General features: G+C 41.8%; 1 protein-coding gene across 4 annotated transcripts in view; it reads left to right on the top strand.

Annotated features, from left to right (window-relative positions):
• RGS12 (regulator of G protein signaling 12) overlaps nt 1-24,225 on the top strand; it is a 159,250-nt gene that overhangs the window by 53,547 nt on the left and 81,478 nt on the right. Inside the window, exon 1 of one of the 4 annotated variants that reach the window (XM_025214062.1) lies at nt 10,471-10,601. The exons of the other annotated variants lie outside the window; for them this stretch is intronic. Within the exon in view, the coding sequence (XP_025069847.1) occupies nt 10,569-10,601 (33 nt within the window). The 5' untranslated portion in view covers nt 10,471-10,568. Of the gene's footprint in view, nt 1-10,470; nt 10,602-24,225 lie in introns of those variants that run through there. 4 annotated transcript variants of the gene reach the window in all.

Below are 24,225 nucleotides of genomic sequence, written 5' to 3' on the forward strand. Positions count from 1 at the left end.
TCAGCTAGTCTGTTAAGGATGGCCTCTTTGATAATCTTTTCCAAGACCTTCCCCAGGATAGAGGTCAGGCTGATGGGCCTGTAGTTTGCTGGATCTACTTTCCTCCCTTTCTTGAAGATAGGTACCACACTGGCCTTCTTCCAGTCTTTGAGCACTTCACCAAAGCGCCAGGAGTTCTCAAAGATCTGTGCCAGGAGCTGAGCTATGATGCTAGATAGCCAGCTCCTTTAGTACCCTTGGGTGTAAACCATCAGGGCTGGCTGACTTGAAGGTATCCAGCCTATCATGGTGTTCCTTCACGAGGTCAGCTTTGATGGAGGGTAAGGAAACTCCCTCATCTGGGACTCCCTGACCCACAGTGGGCAGGGGGCCCTGTCCCATGGGACTGGTGAAAAACTGACGCAAAGTACCCATTAAGCAAGTTTGCTTTTTCATGGGCATTGGTTGTCAGTTGTTCCATCTGGTTTATCAGGGGTCCAATGTTGCCCTTCCTTTTCCTCCGGCTCCCCACATATCTAAAAAAGGACTTTTTATTGTCCTTGATATTTGTAGCTAGCTGGAGTTCCATTGCAGCCTTGGCTTTCCTAGTTTACTCTCTGCAGGTCCGGACCAGAGCAGAGTATTCCTCCTTGGTGGTGGTTCCAGTCCTCCATCCTTTGTAGGTCTTCCTTTTAAGATGCAGGAGGTCCGCTAGTTCCCTGCAGAGCCAAGGGGGGCTGTTGTGCCCTTTTGCTGCCTAGGCTGCCCTCTGTTTAAGTTGGTCACCAAGTCATCCCCTTTGGCCAGGACCAGGTCAAGAACTGCATTGCCTCTAGCTGACCTCTGCACCTCCTGAGTCAAAAAAAAAAAAAAAAAAAAAAAAAAAAAATCTTTTGGGGTGGGGTGGGGATCATGATCGATCCGAGCTGGCCGAGCATTCCTTCCAGGAGATGTCTGGGTAGTTGAAGTCACGCGTGACAACCATGTCCCGTGCATGTGCGGCCTCCATTAGTTCATGGGCGAATGCTAGATCAAGTTCCTCCAATTGGTTAGGCGGCCTGTAGTATACACCTCCAGTCAGGTCTCTCTCACCGTGCCTACCCCAGAGCTTGACCCAGTGGGTTTCAAACTGTTCTTCTTTGGGGCCAACATCAGCCTGTAGGGAGGTGTACTGCTTCTTCACATAGGGGACAACACCCCCACCTGTCTTCCCTACCCAGTCCCTTCTGTGAAGGACATAGCCCTTTATGGCTACACTCCAGTCATGAGAGGAGTCCCACCAGGTCTCCATGATCCCTACTAGATCGTAGTGCCCAGTGGAAAGCATGAAGACTAATTCCTCCTGCTTGTTCCCCATGCTTCTGGCACTGGTGTACAGGTACCCAAGTCCTTCTACGAATCACTGTCCCCTGAATCGGGCTGAATCCAAATCAAATACTGCCCACTTTGTACACCCCTAGAAAGGTATCTGTCTGAACTAGGATGCCCTGAGTGACAGCTCAGTGAGATCAGTGTAAAGTCCGTCTTTTGTCCAACAATTCATAATAAGAGCACTTGCTCAGGAAGTCCAGTGCTTGGGTTATGGGCCCATCTGCCCGAGGGGATTCATACCTAAACTTCCACTTCCAGAAGGGTGCCTTAAACATTTGATTATGGACTAGTCTTATGGGCTGTTGAATTGGCCCAAGAGCAAGATTCATGGGGCCAGAAAAAGAGCAAAAAGAGAATGTGAGCCCTCTGGGAGGGTGAATTATAGGCAGAATTATTTCTGTTTCTTAACAAGTCACTGTCTAGTGGTACCTTCTCTCTGGCTCCTGTTGCCAGGACTTTAGAAAGGTCAAAAGTACACCTGAACCTAGTCCCATTGGGCTAGTATGGTTAAGATGCACTGTTTTTTTTTTTGTAGTAGGGCATGTAACTGGGCTAAGGCAGTTTCAGAAAATTACATATGTGCTGTTGCCCATTACTATAGATTACTAGCAATGCCTGATTTTTGTTTTGCTCATTCCAGTTGCTCCACTTTTCTTCATATTTCATTTCTTAACTTAAGACATGCAGAAAGTCTTATGGGGCTTTTATTGTATCTTTACAAACCATAACTCAATACACAATCATGTTTTTTGAAGTTACAGTAGCAAAATCAACTAATTGGCATAGCAACGAGATTTCTAATTAAGTAATTGGTTCTGTTTGATTTAAATTTGGTTTAAAAGAAAAATTATAGCAATTATAAAATGATTATATGTCTTTTATTTAAGTCTCAGTAGGTCTTTTGAATTTTGAGTCATCACAAGTTGCTAACGTCTTCTGTATTTACACACTAGATCCAAGGTTTGTATCTTTTACCAGCAGTTTATCTATTTTTTTGTCCAACATCCTACTGTCCAGCTATATTTTGTCTTCATTCTAGTGTAGCAAAATGTGTGAAAAAACTGAAATGTTTTGTATCCCATAAATAGGTATCTCCTTTTGGAGCTTGAAAACATTGTTTATTGATCTTTTGTCATTTTAACATTCTTACTGGTGATTTAGTTCTCAAAATAATGCACTATTTCACATGATAAAGTTGAGAAGAGTTTGAAGTCTCAAAATCTGGTCCCACAATCACTGCTGTTTAAAGAGATGTATTGATTTTTGAACCATCCTTATCTCTGATACTTTTGTCTCTGTTTTAAATATGTGCTCATCATATATGAAAGATGATTTCTAGAATATGCCACTAGGTGTCAGCTTTTTAAGTAATTAAACACCAAATGTACATGGCAACCTGTGTACTTCTGGTTTCACAGTACACATAACATTAAAAATATCCTTTTCATTCTTCTTATTGAATCGCATGATTTAGTTTAAATAGTGTAAATAAATCTGACACCATTCAGTAATTCAGTATTAAAACTTCTGCACCTTCCTTTCTGTAGTACACCTGGCATGAAGCTCCATTCTTACCTACCATGATAAACTATTTCAGGCTTCCCAGGAGGAAGTATTTCTAGTAGTAGTAGTGTTGTAGCAGCTACAAGGAAGCAGAGATGCACTTTCCTAGCCACAAAAGTACTGTATTTTCGCGCATATACCCCGCCCACGGGTATAAGCCGCACCTGTGTATAGCCCGCTGAAAATTGTAATCTCAGAAAAAAATCTGTGCATAGCCTGCACCCATGTATTCCCTGCACCTGGTAGTGTTGTTACGGGGGGGTAACGGCTGTTTAGTTGTTAATTGTTACCAGAAGGATCACCATTTGAGTGCTAATTACTGCTGTCAATTTGTAACATCTGCTCAAGTGTGTTTATACTTGCTGTCAATTTGTAACATCTGGTCAAGCGAAATCCTTATGCCTTAATTAGTAAGCAACATATGAAGCTGAAACGAATGACCTTGTGGTAGGTTGTTGCGAGTGTGTGATTATGCAATTCCTGGGGTAATTACTGCAGGGTCCGATCAAAATGCCCAAGAGAAAATCATACACATTTGACTTCAAATTGTCCGTTATCGAGCATGCCAAGAAACACGGCAATTGCGCAGCTGGTCAAGAATTCTCTGTGGATGAAAAATCGGTGCGAGAATGGCAAAAAGAAGAAGGCATTTTGAAAACTCTGAATCCAAGAAAGTGTGCTCACAGAGGTATGCATTGTAAATGGCCAACTCTAGAAGCTAACCTGAAAGAGTGGGTTGTTGCACAACAAGAAAGCAACAAAGTTGTGTCAACCATTGCTATTTGGCAGAAGGCCCGCGTGATAGCAAATGAGATGAAAATAACAGACTTCGGGGGTGGATGCAATTGGGCACATACATTTATGCACAGAAATAATTTAGCTGTTCGTTCACGAACTACCGTAGGGCAAAAACTGCCAGGTGACTGGGAAGAAAAATTAACAGAATTTCACGATTTTGTGCGCAAGGAGTGTAGCATGCATAATTTATGTCCTGCAGACATAATTAACATGGACGAAGTACCGATTTTCATTTGATGTCCCAGCAAGTCGTACAGTTGATCAACGTGGAAAAAAGATGATTGCAATATCAACAACCAGCCATGAGTGAACAAATCTCACCACTGTGCTAGCGTGCACCGTGAGTGGTGCAAAGTTAAAATCGATGGTTATTTTCAAACGGGTAACGATGCCCAGAGAAAAGATTCCAAATGGAGTTGCAGTTATTTGCAATAAGAAAGGGTGGATGAACGAGGATGGACAGAACGCTGTTTTCAAACACGGCAAGGCGGGTTTTTTGTGCCTAAATCTTTGCTAATTTTTGATGCGATGGCAGCGCACAAGCACTCTAGTGTTCAGAAACAAATAAATAAAGCCGGCGCGCATATTGCTGTCATTCCTGGAGGACTAACCTGTAAGCTCCAACCATTGGATATCTCCGTCAACCATTCGTTCAAATGTTTCATGAGAAAGGAGTGGGAAAAATGGATGAGCCAGGGTGTACATTCATTCACCCCATCTGGAAAACAGTGACGAGCCACCTATACAGAAGTTTGTAACTGGATGGTTGCGGCCTGGAGAGCTGTGAAACCAAGCTCTATAATCAGTGGCTTGTTTAAAGCTGGAATCCTGGACGGCGCATCGGGTGAGGAGTCAGCCTACACTGACTTGGAAGACTACGCCGATGAACTTGATGGCGCTGCTTTTGTAGACGCGTATTTCGGGGAATCAAGTAACGATACGGACTTTGAAGGTTTTTGAACGTTTTTTAGAAATTTATATGTTTTAATTTTCATTAAAGACTGTTTTAACGTTTGCAATTAAAGATGTGATTTTGTAGCATAGGTTTTTTTCTATTAATGTTGTGATAACTACTGGCTAAAGGTGCGCTAAATTGAAACACTAATCAAGCAATTAACTTCTGGGAATACTAATCAAGCAATGCGCTCATTAACTTCTGCTACACGTGCTCTTGCATAAAAGACTGCATAGCCCGCACCCTCGTATAGCCTGCGGCCATCCTTTTTGTAAAATCGCGTATACCCCGCCGGATATATGCGTGAAAATACTTCTGATAACTAGCCACTTATGCATGAGTGTTTCTTTGACTGGTAGATGGATGGATTGGCGGTTGTAATGGGGAGGGACAGGGTAGAAGGTATGGGAGCAGGGAGGTGAATGTAAGGCATAAAGAGAAGGTGGTTAGCCAGTATTCAAAAACTGAGTGGAGGAGAAACCACTAAACATCAGAAAGTAGGTTATCATATAAAACTTAAAAAGACCAAGATTAAATAAAAGTAATAAAAGCAGTGGAAGTTAGTTAAATATTGTTAACTCTTCTGTTAATTGCCACTATTTTTTTATTGCTTTAACATTTGATAACTTCTTTCTTTATTGGAATTAATCATTTTCTGCTATTTATTCTGGTCTTGCGCTGTTCTCTCCAGGTTTTAGCATGTCATGTCTATTGGACTGGGCATTTTCTCTTTTATTTTACATAATGTGTCTATAGGCCCTCTTCTCTTGATATGGGAGTCATAGTGGGCCCATTTGTAAAGTACGTTTTAATTGTGACCATCCTCCTCCTCCTCCTAAGTTTGTTTTTCTTGTTGCTTTGCTCTACTAACATTTTTTGATGTTTTCAGAAACTCTTTTCAATGAACTGTGAGTATATGCTGCAGGGATTTACTTTGATAATGAGTTGATATTATCAGTTACTATTATGTATTTTCAGGCCTCTGCTTCGTAAAGAGTAGACATGATAAAAGCATTGAAAAATTGAATTTTTGTATCATTGTCAATCTACTTTCCCTAGTGTTTTCAAGTTTATGAAAGTTAATTAGCAGCTTTTGCTGTTTGTTGCTTGACAACCTACATGTCATCCTTATCTTGAGAGCACATTTTACTCTCAAGATAAGGAAACATTAAATGAAGTTAGTCATTTTATCTACCTACTCTAATGCTTTTTTTTTTTTAACATTAATGGCAATTTACCATGTTTCTATCCTCTTTTCTGCAGTTTTGCAATCTAGGTACTCCTGGTCTCTCTTTTCCCCCTCCTATTTCACAGCCCTGCAGACTGTTTTTCTCTCTCTTCTCCTGGATCTGCCCATGGAGTGTAGTCTTTAGCAGGAGTGGGCAATTCTTGGGCTGGAGGGGCACTTAATGAGTTTTGGTGAGCTGTTGAAGGCTGCACGCGCACAAATGCATGCACATGTACCCATGCACATGCTCCCCGACCAGAGCCGGCACCTGTTGGCTGTGTTCTCAGCTGTGGGGGTGGGGGATGGAGCCTGGCCACAGGCCTCAGAGCTGTCCTGCCCAGTCATCAGGATTGTCCATGGACAGGGGCTGGATGAGCTGTGCTTGGGCCTCAGTGACTGGGTGGAAACAGGGGGTGCATTTTCCCCTTGGATCTGCTGGGAGGGGAGGTTCAAGGGGGCTATGGTGAATTCTGGGGTGGCTGTAGCCCACCCCATAGCCCCCCTTCCCAGCACTGCTGCTGCCTGCCCTGAGCGCAACCCTGGCTCAACCCCCATGCTGAGAAGAGCCTGGCACTACCCGAACCCCAACCTGCAGTGGCATCCTGTCCTCACCCCGCGCACAGATCTGGGATGTGCGCACAGTCTCTCCTTCCTGTGGCTCCATCCTGCGTCCTGCCCCGGCTGGGCAATGCCAGCCCCTGCCCCAGCCCCACTCCTTCCCTCACCATGGGGGCCTTGATTTTCACCCCTATGCCCACTCTACCTTCCTCCACCCGTCTGCTTCTCCTCAATAGACTTACCTTCCGGATGCTGCTCTCAAAGCTGCCAGTCTGGCCACATGCGTGCTGTGGCTGCGCAGGTGCAGGCAGCATATATTGGCGACATTATCAGCCACATCAGCCAAAAAAAAGCTGATTGCCAGTAATGTCAACTTGCCTTTTTATCACTGCTGATAAGATGTGGACTGATGTATTGGTGCACCTCTAATTTTTGCTCAGTCTGATTATTTTTGCTGGAATTCAGAATTTTCAAAGTTTGTCTCCGTCTATGCTGTTGAAGTCCTCCTGGAAAGAGATGGAATATATCACGTGAGGTATTTGCCTTGTGATAAATCTGTAATAGGGCTGAAACAAATAGTTTGATTGGCATGTAATCTCACTAGTCTACTACCTGCTCCTCCCTTTCTGAGCTGGAGTTTATTTGTTTCTTGGTACTCATAGGTTGTTCCATGATTTTTCCAGGCAGTGAGTGTAATGTTAATCTTTCTCAGTTTGTGCAGTCGTTAATGTCTCCTCTTCTTTCAGTTTTATGGCAAGGCCTCCTTTCTATGGGCTGGATTCTTTTCTTCATTCCACATTCTGTTTAATAGCACTAGAAAAAGCTGGAAAACTATTTCATTGCCTTTTATAAGCATCACTTCAACCAAATTATTCTCTCCTCTCCAGCTGTTTCCCCAGTTTTATGTTTACTGATGACTTTTCTAATTTTGGCCGTTGTAATGTCTTGCTGTGTTTTTATTTTTATTATCTTTTAACCTTTGATGATTGAATCTTGATTGAACCATCTCCTATTTGCCCTCCTTCTTCCAGTTTGTTTAGAAGCTCCAGACTGCCTACTTCTCAGCCTGTGACAACACCTTCCAGGGTGCCAACTCTGCCGTAAAGTTTCAGGCTCACCAGAGTAGACAGCTAGTTCCAGGTAATGGGATAAGAATCCTCAGGGTAGCTGTGCTTAAAACAAAAATCTTTAAAAAACAGCTTGGATGTGAAATTGCAGAATAAGAAGTTGTCAACAAACTGGGTGGTATTAACCTGGATCGCAACAGGACTATGGATTCTTATCCCTTTCCTGTATTAGATGTTTACTCTCATGTCCCTCCAAGGTGTTAAAGGCCTTGTTCATCTTAACTGATTTAATCAATCCACTTATTACTTCTCTTAGCAGCATCCTCTCCCTTTGTCCCTTTCCTTTCTAAAATCTTTTCTTTCTGCCAGGCCATTCCTAGTATCTGAGGAAGAAGAGTATTGCCTTTCAAAGCTCATGCCCGTCTGAACCAGTGAGATTTTTGGATGTCATGCTGTCCTACCTTCTGCCTGAATTCAGGCTGATACAGCTAATCACCTTAGTGATAAACGTATATAGAAAAACATTTCTACCTATCCTCTCCAGGGGGCTTCAGGTCAACAAACAATGTATATGAAGGAGTGATTCCTTGTAGAATTTCATTTTGGAAAATTTCTGCAGTCTATAAATTATTTTAAAAATCTAAAATGGTGAGAACACACTTTCTCCCCAACACTTTCCCCACAACATATAAATAAAATGCGTCTGAACTCTGCATAACTTTTATGTAAAATATGCTAACAAATAGATTTAGCTCAATTTAATTTAATAATGATGTATACATCTTGAACTAGGTTTATATTGGAGACTGAGATAATAGTAACTCCTAGGTACTCTTATAGACCCAATCCTGGAAAGCATTCCTATTCAGGAAAACGCATACATTTTTAAAGCCAATTTTGTCCCATGAGACTTCAGTGCATGTGCAAATGCTTTCTTGAATAAAAGTGATTTCTTAGTTTAAGACCATTTTTACTATGCAGTATAAGCTAATATCTGTTTAAATAATTCGGTATATTTTTTAGATTTTTAATTCTTGTGTTTTAAATTTATTTATAACGTACTTGTCTTGACATTTTCTTTTAGTTATCGTTTGTTCACCTGTTATTTCATTCTAAACCCAAATTACATTGTTCTTACTTTTGTATTAAACCTTTTTTACCTTTCCTGGTTTAACTGACTTTTGTCCATAACCTTCACTTCTTTGCCTTAACATTGTGACCTTTAACCTTGCTGCTTTCATCCATCCTATTTTTTCCCCATATTTTAATACAAACCAGTATGTAAATGGAGGCATCTGGAGCCCATGACAGTGGTGGTGCTGTTGATGGCACTGTTGAGAGACTACTTCTCTACAGAGGGGGGCTTCAAGGGGGTGTCGAGATTTAATGTGAGGACCTCTGCTGCAAGGAGGTGCTAGGAGTCCAGTGTCCCAAGCTGAATCAATAATCCCAGTTCATTCTAGGGATGGGGAAAGAAGTAACCAGTTGGCCTTATATTCCCCTCATCCTTCCCGCCCCTACTGCTATTTCTGCTGCTGTGCAGTTTATTTTTATCAGAGGAAAAAAGAGTGTTTATTGGCCACCCTGATGAGTGCATGTTAGGGCCTTTTTCTCCTATAGTGCTACTGAGGGATAATATTAGGCTGGAAAGACTTGTCATTTGACTTGAGACTGATTGTGATTGATGATGAATGATGATTGTCCTGGGTTTTATCTTGGCTGAAAACAGCTGCGTTATTGCACTTCTGCCAGTAGGTAACCAGGGAGAGCACACAGCCTACAGGCTTATCCCTGTAGTGAACCACATTTAAATGAGCCATAGTTAGCTTACAGATGCACAGGTGCGTGTGTGTGCACGCACGTGTTGGCGGGGTGGTGCAGGGTGCAGCGTTAGCACGTTTTATCTTGCATACTTCACAGGTAGGCACTTGCAGTGGGACAATAGGTGTGAATGTCTTCAGGATCCAGGGACAAAAGGCTTTTTCTCAGAATTAATATAATGGGCTGTTTTCAGATTTAGTGGCTAGGGGAATGTTTTTTGTGAAATAAGAACTCTTTAAATGCATTGAATTGCCAGCTTTAGAGCTGGATTTTTTTTTTCTCTCCCTAGTCATAGAAGAGGTGTAGCAGCAGAGCAGTGCAGACTTCATTACATTGTTGTGATACTATTTAGCCTTAATTTAGGAGAAGTAGTTTCTGTTCCTGACCGCCCCTCTCTGCCCCATCTCCAAATTAAGCCTTTGCAAAAAAGGATGAGATTTAAGCTTGTTAGCTGGGAAAACAGTGTTTGGGTTTCTTTCTGACATTATTCAAATATCTCTGCAATATTCTGTTGAGCCCCTGTGGTATTGAAATGACAGGAATCTTGTTTCACCAGGAGCAGGATTCTTGGCCAATTCAGTGCCTTACTCCAAAGAGCGTTGGGCGCGATGAATCAATTGTATAACATGCACACGTAATCATGAAGAAGCATGCACTTACATGCCCAGGAGCTGGAAGTTACTCTAAGCTTAGTCCTACCAGCATCAAGTGTCTTATTGATTTTGTGTTAATTTGGATCTAAAAACATATTTTTTGAACGTAAGTTGATGACTTTATTTATGTCTATTTCATGTTAAAGGAATAAAATAAAAACAACACATGTTTAGTTTGGAGGGGAAAAATGATGTTGACTCAATACCTAAGCGTGTTTGGACAAATACTTCTAGACTAGATACCTTACGCCCTTATTAAATGAATTTTTCATTAGCGGCATGTTGCTGGCTTCACAGAAGCTTTATGGTTTTATAGAAGCTGCCTAAACAACATTTTAAAAGTTTGAGCACAGACAGCTTGTTTCTTTTGATGGGCAGATACAGAGTTAGTATTGAGTCTGGGCGGGGAATGTGCTGCGGGGAGGAGAATGGGAAGAGGTGGTGGTAGGATAACAGAGAGAATGGTTTTATTTTTTTTTACCAGGCTCTGAAGAAATAAGTGTGTGTTCAGAAAGGGTGTGATAATAAAGTTAAAGGGACTGTTTCCTAACAATGAGCTATTAAACTATTTATACATGGAGAAAACTTTCACTGAAAGTCAAGTGTCTGTAAGTATAAAGTTTTGTTTGTTTTAAAATGAACAGAAAGTAGGAATGTGGTTGTAAGACTAGATTTCAGAACTAAGAATCTTTTTGTAATGGGGTGTGTGATAAAGAGTATTTTTAAGGATTCATTGAGTTGTTAAAGAGGCAAAGTTTGTATTTCATTTGTCTTTATAATACAAGCTATAACAAAAAAATCTTTAATGATGTGTTTTCAATGTACTGCTATACATTATATTTAATTAATAGATTTTATAGGAATGTGGACAGTACAATAATTGTAAAGCATTTCTAATCAGCTTTTTTGGTCAGATTAGCAGTTATTTAATTTTCTATGAGTGTTTTTTTTTTTTTTTTAATTAGATATTTGCTAATGGTCACAGCTGTTTTCAGCTGTGCAGCTGAGGCCGTATTTCTTTGGTTTGGACATGAGTTACCAAAATAAACACATTGCTTTGTACAGTATTCACAAATATATAACTTTGAGATACCTGAACATTCAACATATTTTCTCTTAAACTTTACTAATCCAAATGCACACATTTTGAAAATGAAGGGAATGGCTAGTATTGGGTTTTGACTTTCTCAGGTCTTATTCTATGTCTGTGATTTCCATAAAGTCTATTTTTCTTTAATCCTAAAATGAATCAGCAAAAAGGCTCTCTGCTCTAAATTGAGAAATGAAAGATTTAGACGTACTGGATTTAGGAAGAAAAGCAACACACTGACTGTTTTACTACTAGTTAGTTCTTAAATCCAAATTTATATTCAGGGGTTCCCAGAAATCAGTTGAAGCTGTAGGTTGAAGGGAAATTCAAAAGTACCTTGATGTGTAAGAGTGATCTGTAACTTAATCATATCCTCGTAGCATGTAACATAATTTGAATTTACTGCTGTGTTATAATTCATTTTTTAAATTGCTCTTTAAGAAATGCAAGTGACAGTCATAGCTGTTTGTGGCATAGTTTTATCTGTGGAGTGAGTTTAGACATCTGAAACATTTATAATCTGTTCGAGAAGAATGGTTGAATTTGCCATACACAAATACATTTTTTAAAATTATGTTAAAGAGCTAGTTTTTAGAATCAACTTATTATTGAAGGGGTCAAAAGAGTTTTTAGATATTTAAAATATGTCTGGGGACAATGTTTCTGTTGGTTCTGTGTAAGAATAGATCCAAAGAGATATTTTACTTATAAAAAATGTGTGCAAAAAAAAAAAAAAGTCCTACTAACACTTGCATTTTAGGTTGACAGCAGGGGGCACTCTTAGCACTGATTTGCATCAAGCTTCCAAGTTTTCCTCTATTTATGTTATTGGGAAGCTCAGTATTTAATAAAGTTTGCAGTTTCCTGGTCTTTTCAATTGGTTAGATAAAATGCAAATTCAAAATATGTTTTCTATCATACATTGCAGGGACAAATATAAATTTTACATTCGTTATGATGGAACCACACTGTTGATTGAACTAGCTAGGCTTTCTTCTTTTCTCTGCTTAATTTACCTGTGAGGAGCTGGGGAGCCCTTGGCAAAAGTAGTGTGGGATAGTTCAGAGAAGGTTTAATTTAGTTTTTCTATTAAAAAAAAAAAAAAGAAAAAAATCATGTAGGGTTAGTGTTGTTATAGCTATGATGGGCCAGGAAATGCATGTGTGGCATGGTGGTTTTTTGTTTTTGTTTTGTTTCTTTTGTGTGTGATATCTTCCTCAGGTCAGGGCAGTGTGCGTCTACAAGTTTGTCTGACGAGCTGCTACCAAAATAGGATCAGGCAAAGCTTTGGTCTTAAACTAAAAAGTAGATTCTTGTAGTAAATTTGGTGTGGTAAGTAGGAAGCACTGATAAGTCTGCTTAAAGATCTTAATTCTCTGTAACTTTATCTATTTTTCTTGTCATTCTTGACTACTTGACAAAGAAAATAAATATTGCTAAGAAAGCAGTAACCAGAAAATACTGTTAGGAAAATTTCTTTTAATTCAAAGAAATGCCTTTATTACATGGAGCAAGAAGATACTAGAAGAAACACAGAGCACATATAAATAAAAGTCAAGTTTCTTTGAAAACAGAGGCCATGGTTTTTTGGTGATATCTTTTATTGGACCAACTGCGGAGCTGGAAGAAATGTTAGGCAAGCTTTCAGATACAAAGTGACTTTGAGTAAGTGCACTTTGTTCCCAAAAGATTGTCTAAGAGCTTTCCCAATGATGCAGTTAGCCCTATAAAAATAGTACCAAAAATCCTTGTCTCTGTAGCCCCTGTCATATCTGCTTTCTTGCAGACTTTCAAACAGGTAGGCAGAAGAAAAAAAAATGGGGATCTTTCCAAGAGGGGAGGGGAAGACACTGAGGAGGGAGAGACTATTTCTGGGGACTAAGCCTTTCCCCACATTTTAGTTTATAAGCAGATGGAAGTGGGCTTAGAAATGTCTTCACTTGTATATCTGAATTAGTTGCTTTAGAGCTGTCATGTCATGATTTTATCACTTTCTATTAATAGCTGTCTAAGTTAACATTCCCTCAGTATTATAGGGACAAGGCCTTTGGATTTTGACCTAGTTAATGTGTGAAATCATGTAACATTTTGAATATGGTAGCTATTGAGATGCCCTGGACAAAAGTAAGGGGAAAAGACATTTTTAAAAGTTCAGGTTCATGGGCTTTTCCCCCCAGTCATCAGCATTAGCAGGTTAGCTTTCAGGTGCAGCCAAAATAGGCATTCATGGGACCATTGTATAGGAAAAAAAAAAAGGTGGATGTTGGAATGCAAGATCATTTCAGTGAAATAAAAAACAGCAACTCTAGTGGCTTGCTTACAGTAGAGGAGTATTAGGTTTCCAGCACCTAATACAAGTGCCTGGAAAGCATTATAAAACATTGCCCACACCAAATGTTCCTGATGTTGGTACTCCATTACAGTTGCACCAGCTATATGCAAGTCTTGCAAAGGCTGTATGTGTTTCTTTCAAATCATTCTGGAGCTAATGTTCATAGGAGCATGCACCTCCTTGCTGCATTGTACTGTGCACAACCAGTTGGTGATGAACAATGGTAAAAGTCTTCCTTGTTTTGTGTGCTTTCAAGAGCATTCACAGGAAAATTCTCCAGGAAGTCTCTCACCTCCACATACTCCTCTTTCATCTTAGGTTCAGATAGTCAATACACCTTGTCAGCCATGTAAGGATGATTGGTTTGCTTTTGCAGAAGCTGCCCACTTCTGCCATCCAGCTGTACTAGCGGCATGCAATATGCAATTTATAAATGAAATACCTTTCTGGTAATACTTGTCTGCTTTAAAGTTTTCAGCTTTTAATGTGATATGGGAAACAAATGTATTTGAAACTTTAATCTTGCTGCCTCCAAATCTCTTTTCCCAGCATAGGCGGCGGAAGGCCAGGGCTAACAAGGTTTAGACCCCCCCCCCAACTAATACTGTGGTGGCCAATGACAGCAGCTGCGCCTGGTGCTGCTCAGCGTGCAGCCAAGCCAGCGCTCTACGCATGCTCAGCTCTGCACGTCCACTGCTTCAGTGCCACTGCTGTGCCATGTCCAGTGCCCCTGCTGCGTGCTCCTCTGCCACTGTGTACTGCACCACTGTGCACTGGCCCTGCAATGGCCCTGTGGGAGGGAGACGCAGGAGTCAGCCCCCCAAATAGTATTTACTCAGTCCCCTCCAAATAATATTTTCTCCTGCCACCTATGTCTCCCAAGTGTCACTTGCACTGATAATTAAAATGCAGCTTAAAGGATTTACTGTGGTTTGCCAGATTAATCTCAGTTTACGAAATATTGGTTTTCCAATTAAATAAACCTATATCTCTGTCTATGAAATGTTTGGGTCAGAGGCCTTTGTACCTCCACAAATGTTGTTTTGTGATTTCTCTCAATGAAATCATGAATGTTAGGCGATTTCAGTATTAACAAAGACAGTGTATTGTCCAGTACTTAGAACAGGAGATGAAAAAAACTGAAGTTCTGGGTCATCTGTATCTGGCACTAACAGTGGAGTCTTGGATACCAAGATTAAAAAAACTCAAAACCTCCCTGCCCTCAGTTTCTCTCTCTAAACTCAGGATGCTTGCCTGGTTCACAGGATACTGCTGAAAGGTGGAATTTGTTTGTGAAGTGCTTTGAAGGCTACTGGTGGAAGGCTGCATTAGCCATTATTAACTTGTAATTGTAGTGTTTATGTTTAACAATAAATTTGTTTTATGATTTTGCAAAATAACAGAAATGGGGATTTTTGTGTGTTGTTCTATATTGATTTATTTGTAAAGAGCAGTAGACTTAATGGAATTCTCTACTGTTCTCAGATAAAGACATTGCTGTAAAAGGCAAGTTACAGGGTTTCTTACACTCTTAGATTCACACAGTGCATTTTTTGTTCTGTTCTTCCTACCTGAATGGAGCTGCCCTTGATATTGGTGAGGCATAGTCACATGGCATAAGTGAAAAGGGTAGGATATAGCTGAGAGTTGCTCTTCTGGTCAGAGAGCACAGTTTTGCCCTGATATGGTAATGGATTGCTTCCAAATTAAACCTTTTATGCCCCGTATCCTTGCCTTTCTGATCTTTTATGAGCTAGTTGTAGTACCAAACATGTAAAATGGGACAGACTCTTCTAAGATGCTTTACTTCATTCTGACCTGCACTGTATAAACCTCTGAAAATAGTAGTTAGCTCATGGAAATGTTTAGCTATAATTAAGGTGATTAACAGCAATGCTTCATTAAAAGGAAAGTTATAGGAAGCTGTTTCATTGAATAAAGGTTATCACACACCCAAACTTCATTTTATTGCCTTGATTTGTTATAGGAAATGCTTTAAATGAAATCACAGCATGATGTATATAAAATGGTCTAGCTTTTTGTGAGAGATAATTGAGATCTAATCTGAATCCCTGACGAACCACAGCTTCCTGCAGTGGCCTGTTGCTATGGGTAACATAAAGGGAGTAAAATAGAACTTCATACGAAATGCCTTTAAACTTTGCTGGCATGTATAGGCATGGAATAGGCTTGAATTGTATATTATCATCTTTGCGAAATTGATGTGTTAAGGAAATGTTTTTTTCATCTTAAGTGAAGATGAATTTAGGAAGAGTACTCTTAGGAAAGATAACTGCTGTTTCTTATGAAGAGCGGGTAAGTAATATAAGTTATATTTAGCTAAGGCAAGGCACTGTTGCAGAGAGCAATTGGAAGAGTATTACAATTGGCAGGAAACTAGGAAAGAATATTATGTTCAGCTGCAGAATTATTGCTTTTGTTTAGTTTTAATCTTTTCTACACCGAATAGTTCAGAAACATTTGGCATAAAATGTAATTTTCTTAAACATACTATGAGGGGCAAATATTTTATTTTTGCAGAACAGGAAACTGCATAGACAGCCTTATCATATAACTCTAATATTCAAATTTTCTCTAAATGAAAAAACAGAATTATGACAAATTGTTACAGTACTCAAAATTCAACTTGTTTTTATTGTACACCTGTTTTGAATGATTATGCAATGTAAATCATATATGACTATTATAATGATAATATTTTATTTTTGTTTTGGTGAAAATCTGCATGTATTTTATTCGGGTATTTTTAAAAGTGCATTTAACTCTGTAGCTGTTTGATCTATACATTATGATTTTGTTCATACACAAAAGTTATTTTCATAGGATCATCTGTCTGAGAGGAATTCTGAATGTAGCAAGAAAAGGTAGTTTACATAACTTGCTTTGTACGCTTTTTTGTAAGGTAAAATATATGACAAAAATGCATAGCGTTTTGAAGAACAGGTATTTAAATAACTGTTTTAATTGAGTACAGCCATACAAAAGATATTTTTCCTTGAATTGTTATTTATGTGTGTGCACCCTTTTCACAGAGAATTGAAAGTAACAACCTACTTAGTGTTCCTTATTTAGTTGGTTTTAGTGGTGCTGAACTTCACAAAATCCTACAGCAGAAAATCAGCCACAATATATTTAAAACTAACTGAAGGTTAAAAAAAATATTGTTTAGCATTACTGAGATCAAGAAATATGCCTAAGTTTACTTAAGAAAAAACAAAACAAAACTAATGTCTTTAAAAGATATTTAATCAGAAATTATAAATATGATATGGTTGTACTTTTGATTACCTAATCCTTTTATTTTAGAATTCTGTTCCCAAATTATAGGACAGAAACCCCCTAAAGAGCCATGAGAGTTCAGAAAAAAAATAAAACTTTTGCAAGTGCCCTAATTGAATCAGTTTAAAATGATAAGACGTTGATGCACACTGTAAGTTCCCTGGTGAAGGAATCTCGGCAAAAGTGACTTGGGGTGGTTTAGCAAGAGGTTTGATCAGAACTAGGTGCAATCAGAAAAGCTGGTATGTGAAATTCTGTCTATCGGATACATGGTTAAACATTTGAAAGAAGACTTTTTATTACCTGTGTCTGTGTCTTCAGTAATTTCTCTCTTAGAGAATGCAGCTAGCCTCAGCCCCTAGTTATGTATATAGATAACTTGAGTAGTTTGGAAAGAGGAGGTAGCTGCCTTGGATTAGAGGAGCCATTTCTTGACATGCAGCCTGTCTTAGTTAGGGGTTAAATTATAGTGGTTTGTTGTAAATTAATGCAGGATATAATTAGCATTTTCCCTCTAATAAGTTTAGCAAGTCCTCAGGACAGAGGTCAAACAGCTCACTGGATAGGACTAGAGATTTGTTATTCTGACAGCGAGAGAGGCTGCTCATGGAGCCAGGGGATAGTGGGTAAATGGGATCACTTTCAGCAATTTTTTTTTTTTTTTAAACAGTTGGTCATTTTACTTTTTTTCTTTGTAAATAATAATAAGAATCTAGTACGTTTGGAAACAAACCATTTCTTCTCTTTTATTCCATTTTTTGTTAATAAAAAACAAGTGAACTGTTATATGGGCAGTCTCATTCAAAGACCCCAAAGAGAACTGGACTTTGTATCCCTGGAGAGAGGTGCTTGAAGGGTAAAAAGTGAGGTGCGTTGTTGTCAGGCTGTGGTAGAGAAACTAGGGCCAAAACCAAAAGAAAGAGGAGTTAAGAATTGGCAGAGAGACATTTCGGAGAAAAAAAATCAGACTGTTATTTACTGAATCAGTGCTTGGGGCCCAGGTGCCATAGTGGTTCTGTCATAAAATGGTGGCAGCCCCAAAATGTAAAGTCTCAATTAGCAAAAGACTAAAGTTTGGCCATGTAATTAATACCAATCAACTTGTGTTTTAAGAAAAATCTTTTAAAACAAAGTTGATCCGGGTCCCGGAGTGACTGAAGCAGGTACCATGTGCAGCACAGTTCCATACCAGCTTCTGGGGGCACCATGTGTGGCATGGATCCTGAAGCAGCCGGATTGAGCAGTGCAGGCCATTCAAGTCTGGTGGGGGTGGGCACACTGCACATAGCACATCACTGCTCTGTCTGGCCCAGGGTGTGGTACCTACCAGCTACTCTGGAGTGGGTGCCGTGGGCACTGGATCCAGAGGAGGGAGGGAGGGGGGAATCTGGGGTCCATAAGCCTGTTGGTTCGATCTGTCCCGTGGACTGGCCCTGTGTCATTCACCCAGCTTGTGGGGCCACGTGAGTTTGGTATCTCTGCCTTAATTCAAAACTGTAGTGTGTTCCTGAGTAATCCCAGCCAGAAGTATGATAGTTCAAAATTGTTACGGTATTTAGAAAACAAACTTCTATCCCTGAAAATTTAACTTGAAGATTTTTTGAAACCGTAATACATTAACTTTTTATTTAAATTGACAGTGTCAGCATGATTAAGGTTCACATGTCATCTTTGATATGTTTACAGTTTGTTCAGCAGAGTGAGGCATGTAACATTGCAGAAAATGGTAGATATTCCCGCAAAGCAGACATATTCTCATGTTATACAGCCTAAATCAGCTACCGAAGTGGAACCAGGGCCCATGTCAAACAGCACTGTTTTTTTGCCATTGTAATGACATAGCTTAAGCTATCAGAAGAAAACTGCAATAAAATCCCTTAAAATAATGACCGATCAGTTTAATAACTCAGTAGAATTATGTAGGCTGCTGATATGTATAATCCATCAGTGGCATACAGGTAAGTTGTGTCACAGAGAAGTAGAGCTGGAAGGGACCTCCAGATGCCATCTAGTCTAACCTCCTGCCCTATCCAAAACTTTCTATGCAAATCTATAAGATAAACTCCTCATAAAACTACCATCAACTCTGACACAATGCAAGGCATCATACCCTAACCTGCCATAGGTAAAGCAGGGGAACTATGGCAGCCAATTTTCTGGTTATATAAAAGATTGTTAATAGAGGCTCAAGAGAGCCCAGGTAGAGGGCCACACCTCCTCCTACAGAGGAAGGCAAAAATCCCCACAGTCTGTACTCATCTGACCATGGGGTAGAAATCCTTCCTGACCCCAAATCTGGTGATCAGTCTGACCCTGAGTGGAGGGGCAAGACCCTCTAGCCAGAATCTGTGGCTTTAAGTCCCAGCAGGAGCATTGGCACAGCCCAATCAAAATCCCTTGCCTTGGCTGCAGCCAACACCCAAATGCTTCTGAGGAAGGCTTAAAATCACCTTCAGCGATGGTGAGTTCACAGCTTCCCTAGGCAGTCTATACCACTGCTTTACTGTTATAATAGTGAAGAAATTTTTCCAGATCCCCAACCTAAACCTAGTTTGCTGCAAGTCCAAGCCATCGGTCTGTGTCTTACTCTCTGCAGCAAGAGAGAAAAGGCATTTTCTCTCTTCTTTATGGCAGCTCTTCAAGTATTTGAAAACTGCTGTTATGTTCTCCCTTAAATGCCTTTTCTTAGCTCCTTCAGCTTTGCCTCATGTGACTTGCTTTCCAAGTGCTTTATCTTTGTCACGTGACTCTAGACCCTCTCCAACTTCTCCACAACCTTTTTAAAACGTGGAGCCCAAAACTGGACACAGTACTCTTGATGAGGCTCGCCACCTCCGACATCTTGCACTTAATGCTTCTATTGATGTATTCAAAAACTGCATTTGCCTTTTGTGCAGCTACATCCCACTGCAGACTCCTATTGGGTCTATGATCCACCAAGACTCCCAGATCCTTCTCCGTAGTGCTGCCTTCCAGCCAGGTGTCACTCATTTTGTAGTTATATTTTTGATTATTCTTCCCAGGTGTAGTGCCTTGCATTTATCTGTTGAGCTTCAGCCCAGCTTTCCAGTCTTCTGAACTGTGTTCCCAACCTCCAACGTGCTCACAATCCTTCCTACTTTCATGTCGTTTAAGCTTAAAATACTTTCTCTAGCATCTGTTTTGGTTTTTTTTGTAGGCAGTGAACATTAGCAATATTATGTACTTGTCTTTGAACTCTCAACTGCACTAAGGACTGTGCAAAGGGTGGAAGCATCATAGTTATTGCCTTCAGATACATGTGAATGCCCATTTTCCTTCACTTGAATGACTGGTTGGTCTAGAATCAGTTAAAGCAGGTAGGAGGTTCTCATTATAGCTGTTCTCATATTTTGGCCTGTTAGTAAATGAAACCAAGTCTGTTTTAAATCCCATCTGGGGAAAAAAATCGGAGCCATAATGGACCCTGCCTGGATGAATATTGTAGAGAGACTGGAAGATATCAACCTTTTTTTCCACCTGTAGACTTTTAATCATTGACATGATTAAAAACTTGCCTCCTAACATCGTGTAAATTTGTCACCCAGCCTACTATACTTAATTGCATGCCATTCCTTTTAGCACTGTTCCACAAAAGAGAATTACAGTAACAGAAGTCTCCATGCTAGGCTAGGCTGTTCATAGGGACAGTCTGACTGTACAGGGATCCTGATCTGTTTAAGAGAAAGTTCTTCACGTATTGAGGTATGTATGGCTGTATATATTCATTCAAATAATCTGGGAGAATTCTCCTAGGTTTGTTCTCCTGGTAGAAAAAGTTACCAAGAGCCACATGTAGAGACTTCTTTGAATGTTGAAGCCCTTAAAAGTGGAGAGTTTGCAGTGCTGACACTGCAGCCAGGGGGGTGAAGGAGGGCCCTGTGTACACATCTCCGTGTATTCTGCAGGCTCCCTTAGTCTGTCCTGTGACAGATGGCAGCAGTACTCATTATCCACCTGTGTTTCCCTGCAGCACAATAGGCATTTATAGACGTGCTCCAGGAGTGCAGGGAGGGGTGTCTTTTGGAGTGTCACATGTATAAGCATCCCCCTGCTGAAAAAATGGCAGCAGGGGCACTTTAATTAAAGTCTGTTTGATGAGCTTTAGTTAAAGTGCCCCTGCCACCATTTTTCAGCACGGGGACACTGATGCACACGATGCTGGAGTCTTCTGGAGCATGGAGAAAAAGCCTCAATGTCTGTACACTCACTGTTCTTCCACAGGAAACAATGTCTCTACAAGGCTTATATAATGAGCATGTATTGTTTCTCTCGTTTTCTTAAGAAATTTTCAATTTTGAGACACGTAAAACAGCAACATTGTTGTTTGTACATATGCTTTTGAAGTCTTATAGTATACACTTGCCAGGCTTCAAGGAATGGAGCAAAAGTTGGTGGGGTCATGCTACATTGGCTCTTTATTTAGGATGTACATTTTCACAGTGCACTTGAGAAGCAGGGCTAATTTAGCTTGGACAGAATGCTGTACTGACATGGCTGTACTGCTTATCTGGACATGTTCTTTCCAGGCAGTCTGAAAAAGGGAACAAGTCTTTTAAGTTTTTATGAACCATATTGTCATGATGAGCTTTGCCGGTAGCTATTTCTTTCCTTTGCAGAACATGGTTCACTTTTTGAAAAAGGGCACTGTCAGACCAGTTTTGTCCAGTTTGTTTGCACACATCTTGCAACTGCTAAACCTACAAAGGCCTGGGCTAAGTACAGACATTCAAAAAGCCCGAGCTTGAACTGATTCAGTCTTTGCAGGTTAATCTAACCTGTGGAGAGTAAACTGACAAGCAAGTGAATAGACATTCACTTTTGATTCTAGAAATGTAGTCACATGCTTGCAGTGGCTTAGGCTAGAAGCCAGGAGGCGCCAGAGGGAGCTCTCCCTTCCCTTCTGCAGTGGCTGGAAAGCTGGAGAGAAGCTGAGCTGAGGAGGGGAAGGGAGTGGGCATGGCCAGGCCCAAGCAGGTTGAGTATGACTGTGGAGGGGTTTAAACCCTCTCCCTGGCCTGCAGGGACCCTAGTTAGGGTGTGCCTGGAGGCAGAAGGGGGAAGCAGTCCTTGCCAGGCTTTTCCCTGAGTGGTGGAGAGCATGGCCATGGCCAGCCGGAGGCTGAGGCAGCACCTCAGGTGAAGTGGGGGAGGGAGTGGGATTAAACTCCCCCTGCCTCCCCTCTCCCACAGGCATGGGACCTGAGCCAGGATCTGCCTGGCTTTCCCCCTACTCATGGCTCAGCATGGCCTGGGACCTCCAGGGCCCCTCTCCCATCCAGGGGGCGATCCTGCTATCCCTTCCCAGCTGCAGTGGTGGGGGTTTCACTTGGGGCAGCCCAGGAGCAAAGGCCAGATTGGGAGGAGGGAGCAGAGTGAAACTGGCCCCAAGCCCAGGTGGGGACATGCACCAAGGAGAGCACAGAGGGATTGCAGTAGTGGTGGCTCCATCCTGGATGTGAGCCCCGCTGAGCAGAGGGACCCAGCCTAGGAAGGGCAGGGAAGGGGCTGGAGTGTGCGTCTAAACTAGCCTGGGGCAGAGCCAAGCTGAGCTGAGCATGCAGATGGGGAGCAGCTCATGCCTGGCGGCCCCTTCTACCCACTGGAGAGCAGCGCCTGGGCCAGCCCCAGCCTGGATGGGCACAAAGGCTCCTTGGGCAGTGAGGAGGAGCTGGCTACACCTGCCACCTCTGTGCGGCACTTGCTGGATGGTCTCAGCCCTGACCTGCTGTTCCCCAGGCACTGAGCTAGCTGTGCCCTTCTTGCTCTTCATCTACCCAGTGGCAGCACAGTGCAGCTTTGTGCACCAGGCGTGGGGTGGTATCACCATGGCTTCCCCATTGCTGTTTGCCCACCTGGTGCTGCAGGTAGTGCAGGCGGTGCCTACCGTTATGGCCAGTGTGGGTCCCCTTGACAGCAGCAGCAGTGGGGAATCCATAGGGGTAGTGCTCTGCACCTGGTACATGGGGCTGTGCTGCGCCACTGCTGGGTAGGAGAAGAGTGAGCAGGGTGCAGCCAACTCAGCGCCCAGCGGCCTGGGGTATGGCAGGTTGGGGTTGAGGCTATCTAGTGAGTGGTGCATGGTGGTGGTGGGTGCAGCCTGCTCCTCCTTGTCACCTGGGGAGCTTTTGTGCCCGTCTACCTTGGAGCCTGTGAAGGAGCCCAATGCCTGGCCTAGCTTGACCTCCAGCATTGCACTGCCCAGCATCTTGGTGCCTTGCTCAGTTCCAGGCACTGCTGGATCGAGCCTGTGCCATGCGTACCATTACAGGGACTGGGGCTGGCCCAAACACCACTCTCCAGCGTGTAGAAGGGGTTGCTGGGCAGGAGCTGCTCTCCCAGCTGCATGCTTAGCTGGGCTTGGCTCTGCACCTGACTGGGAAGGCACAGCAGGATTGCCCCCTGACTGGGAGCAGGGTTTGGGGGTCCCGGGTCATGTTGAGCTGCAAGCAGGGGATAAAAGCTGGGCAGACCCCATCTGGGGTCCTGTGCTTGTGGGAGTAGAGAGGCAGGGAGGTTTAATTACCTTCCACCTGAGCCTGCTGTCCCAGGCCTCCACCCCCTCCACTCCAGCAGGGAAAAATCTGGCAGGGGCTTCTCCGGCCCTGCCAGGCAGACTGGACTGCATCCCCAGCTGGGTTCCCCACCCCTACCCCCTTGGGAGCCAGCCTTCACTGCTCCATTTAGAGAACAGGGGGGTGGGGCTAACCTGGCTCTGGTGGAGCAGGCAGCACAGCCCAGCTCAGGGCTGCAAAGCATCCTGGGATGCTGGGGGACTCTGATGTAACTTAAACCAGAAAGGGGTCTGGGACAGACATTGCATAAACCGGTTTGACCTAAATTAGTTAAATCCGATACTACATTCACCAGGTTTATCTTAAACTAGCTTCAGCCATTTTGAAAGTGGCTTATGTGCACTGAACTTCTGTTATGTTATAAGTTTAAACCAGTTTTGGATCACTTAAACCGGTTTATGTGCAACTTCTGTCCCTAACCTACGTGTTGCGTTGCTTGGACATAGTGTTGTGGATTCTCTTTTGTATCTGTTCTCTCCCAATTGCCTTCCTGTTTAAGTTGTCCTTTTTTCATTTTGAAATAATAATTCATTCCCTCAAATAGAGGGTATTCCCTCGATTAAAAAATTCTGAGATAAGACTTCCTCGAACATGACTGCAGTCATACTCATGATGAGCCTGAATTGGCTTGTTCACATGGTTTTTCCTCACTTCCTAAAGGTGGTGGTACAGAGATTCTCAAGACTCTTGACTGGATTTTAGGCACATTAAATGCAATATAAAAGAAATGCCATGTTTTGGAATTTAAAACAATCCTTTAATTTGTCATTGCTTATCCTGTCAGTGCTGGCAGAAAGTTCCCCACTGTGATCATGGGGGATCGGGATCTATTAGGAACTGAAAGGAAGAATATTACAGTGCCTTCTCAATGGACGTCTTGATATCCAGGCCAACTGGATAAGCAGGCTATATTCCTG

Source organism: Alligator sinensis, unplaced genomic scaffold (assembly GCF_000455745.1).
Source record: "Alligator sinensis unplaced genomic scaffold, ASM45574v1 scaffold1094_1, whole genome shotgun sequence".
Lineage (NCBI taxonomy): Eukaryota > Metazoa > Chordata > Crocodylia > Alligatoridae > Alligator > Alligator sinensis.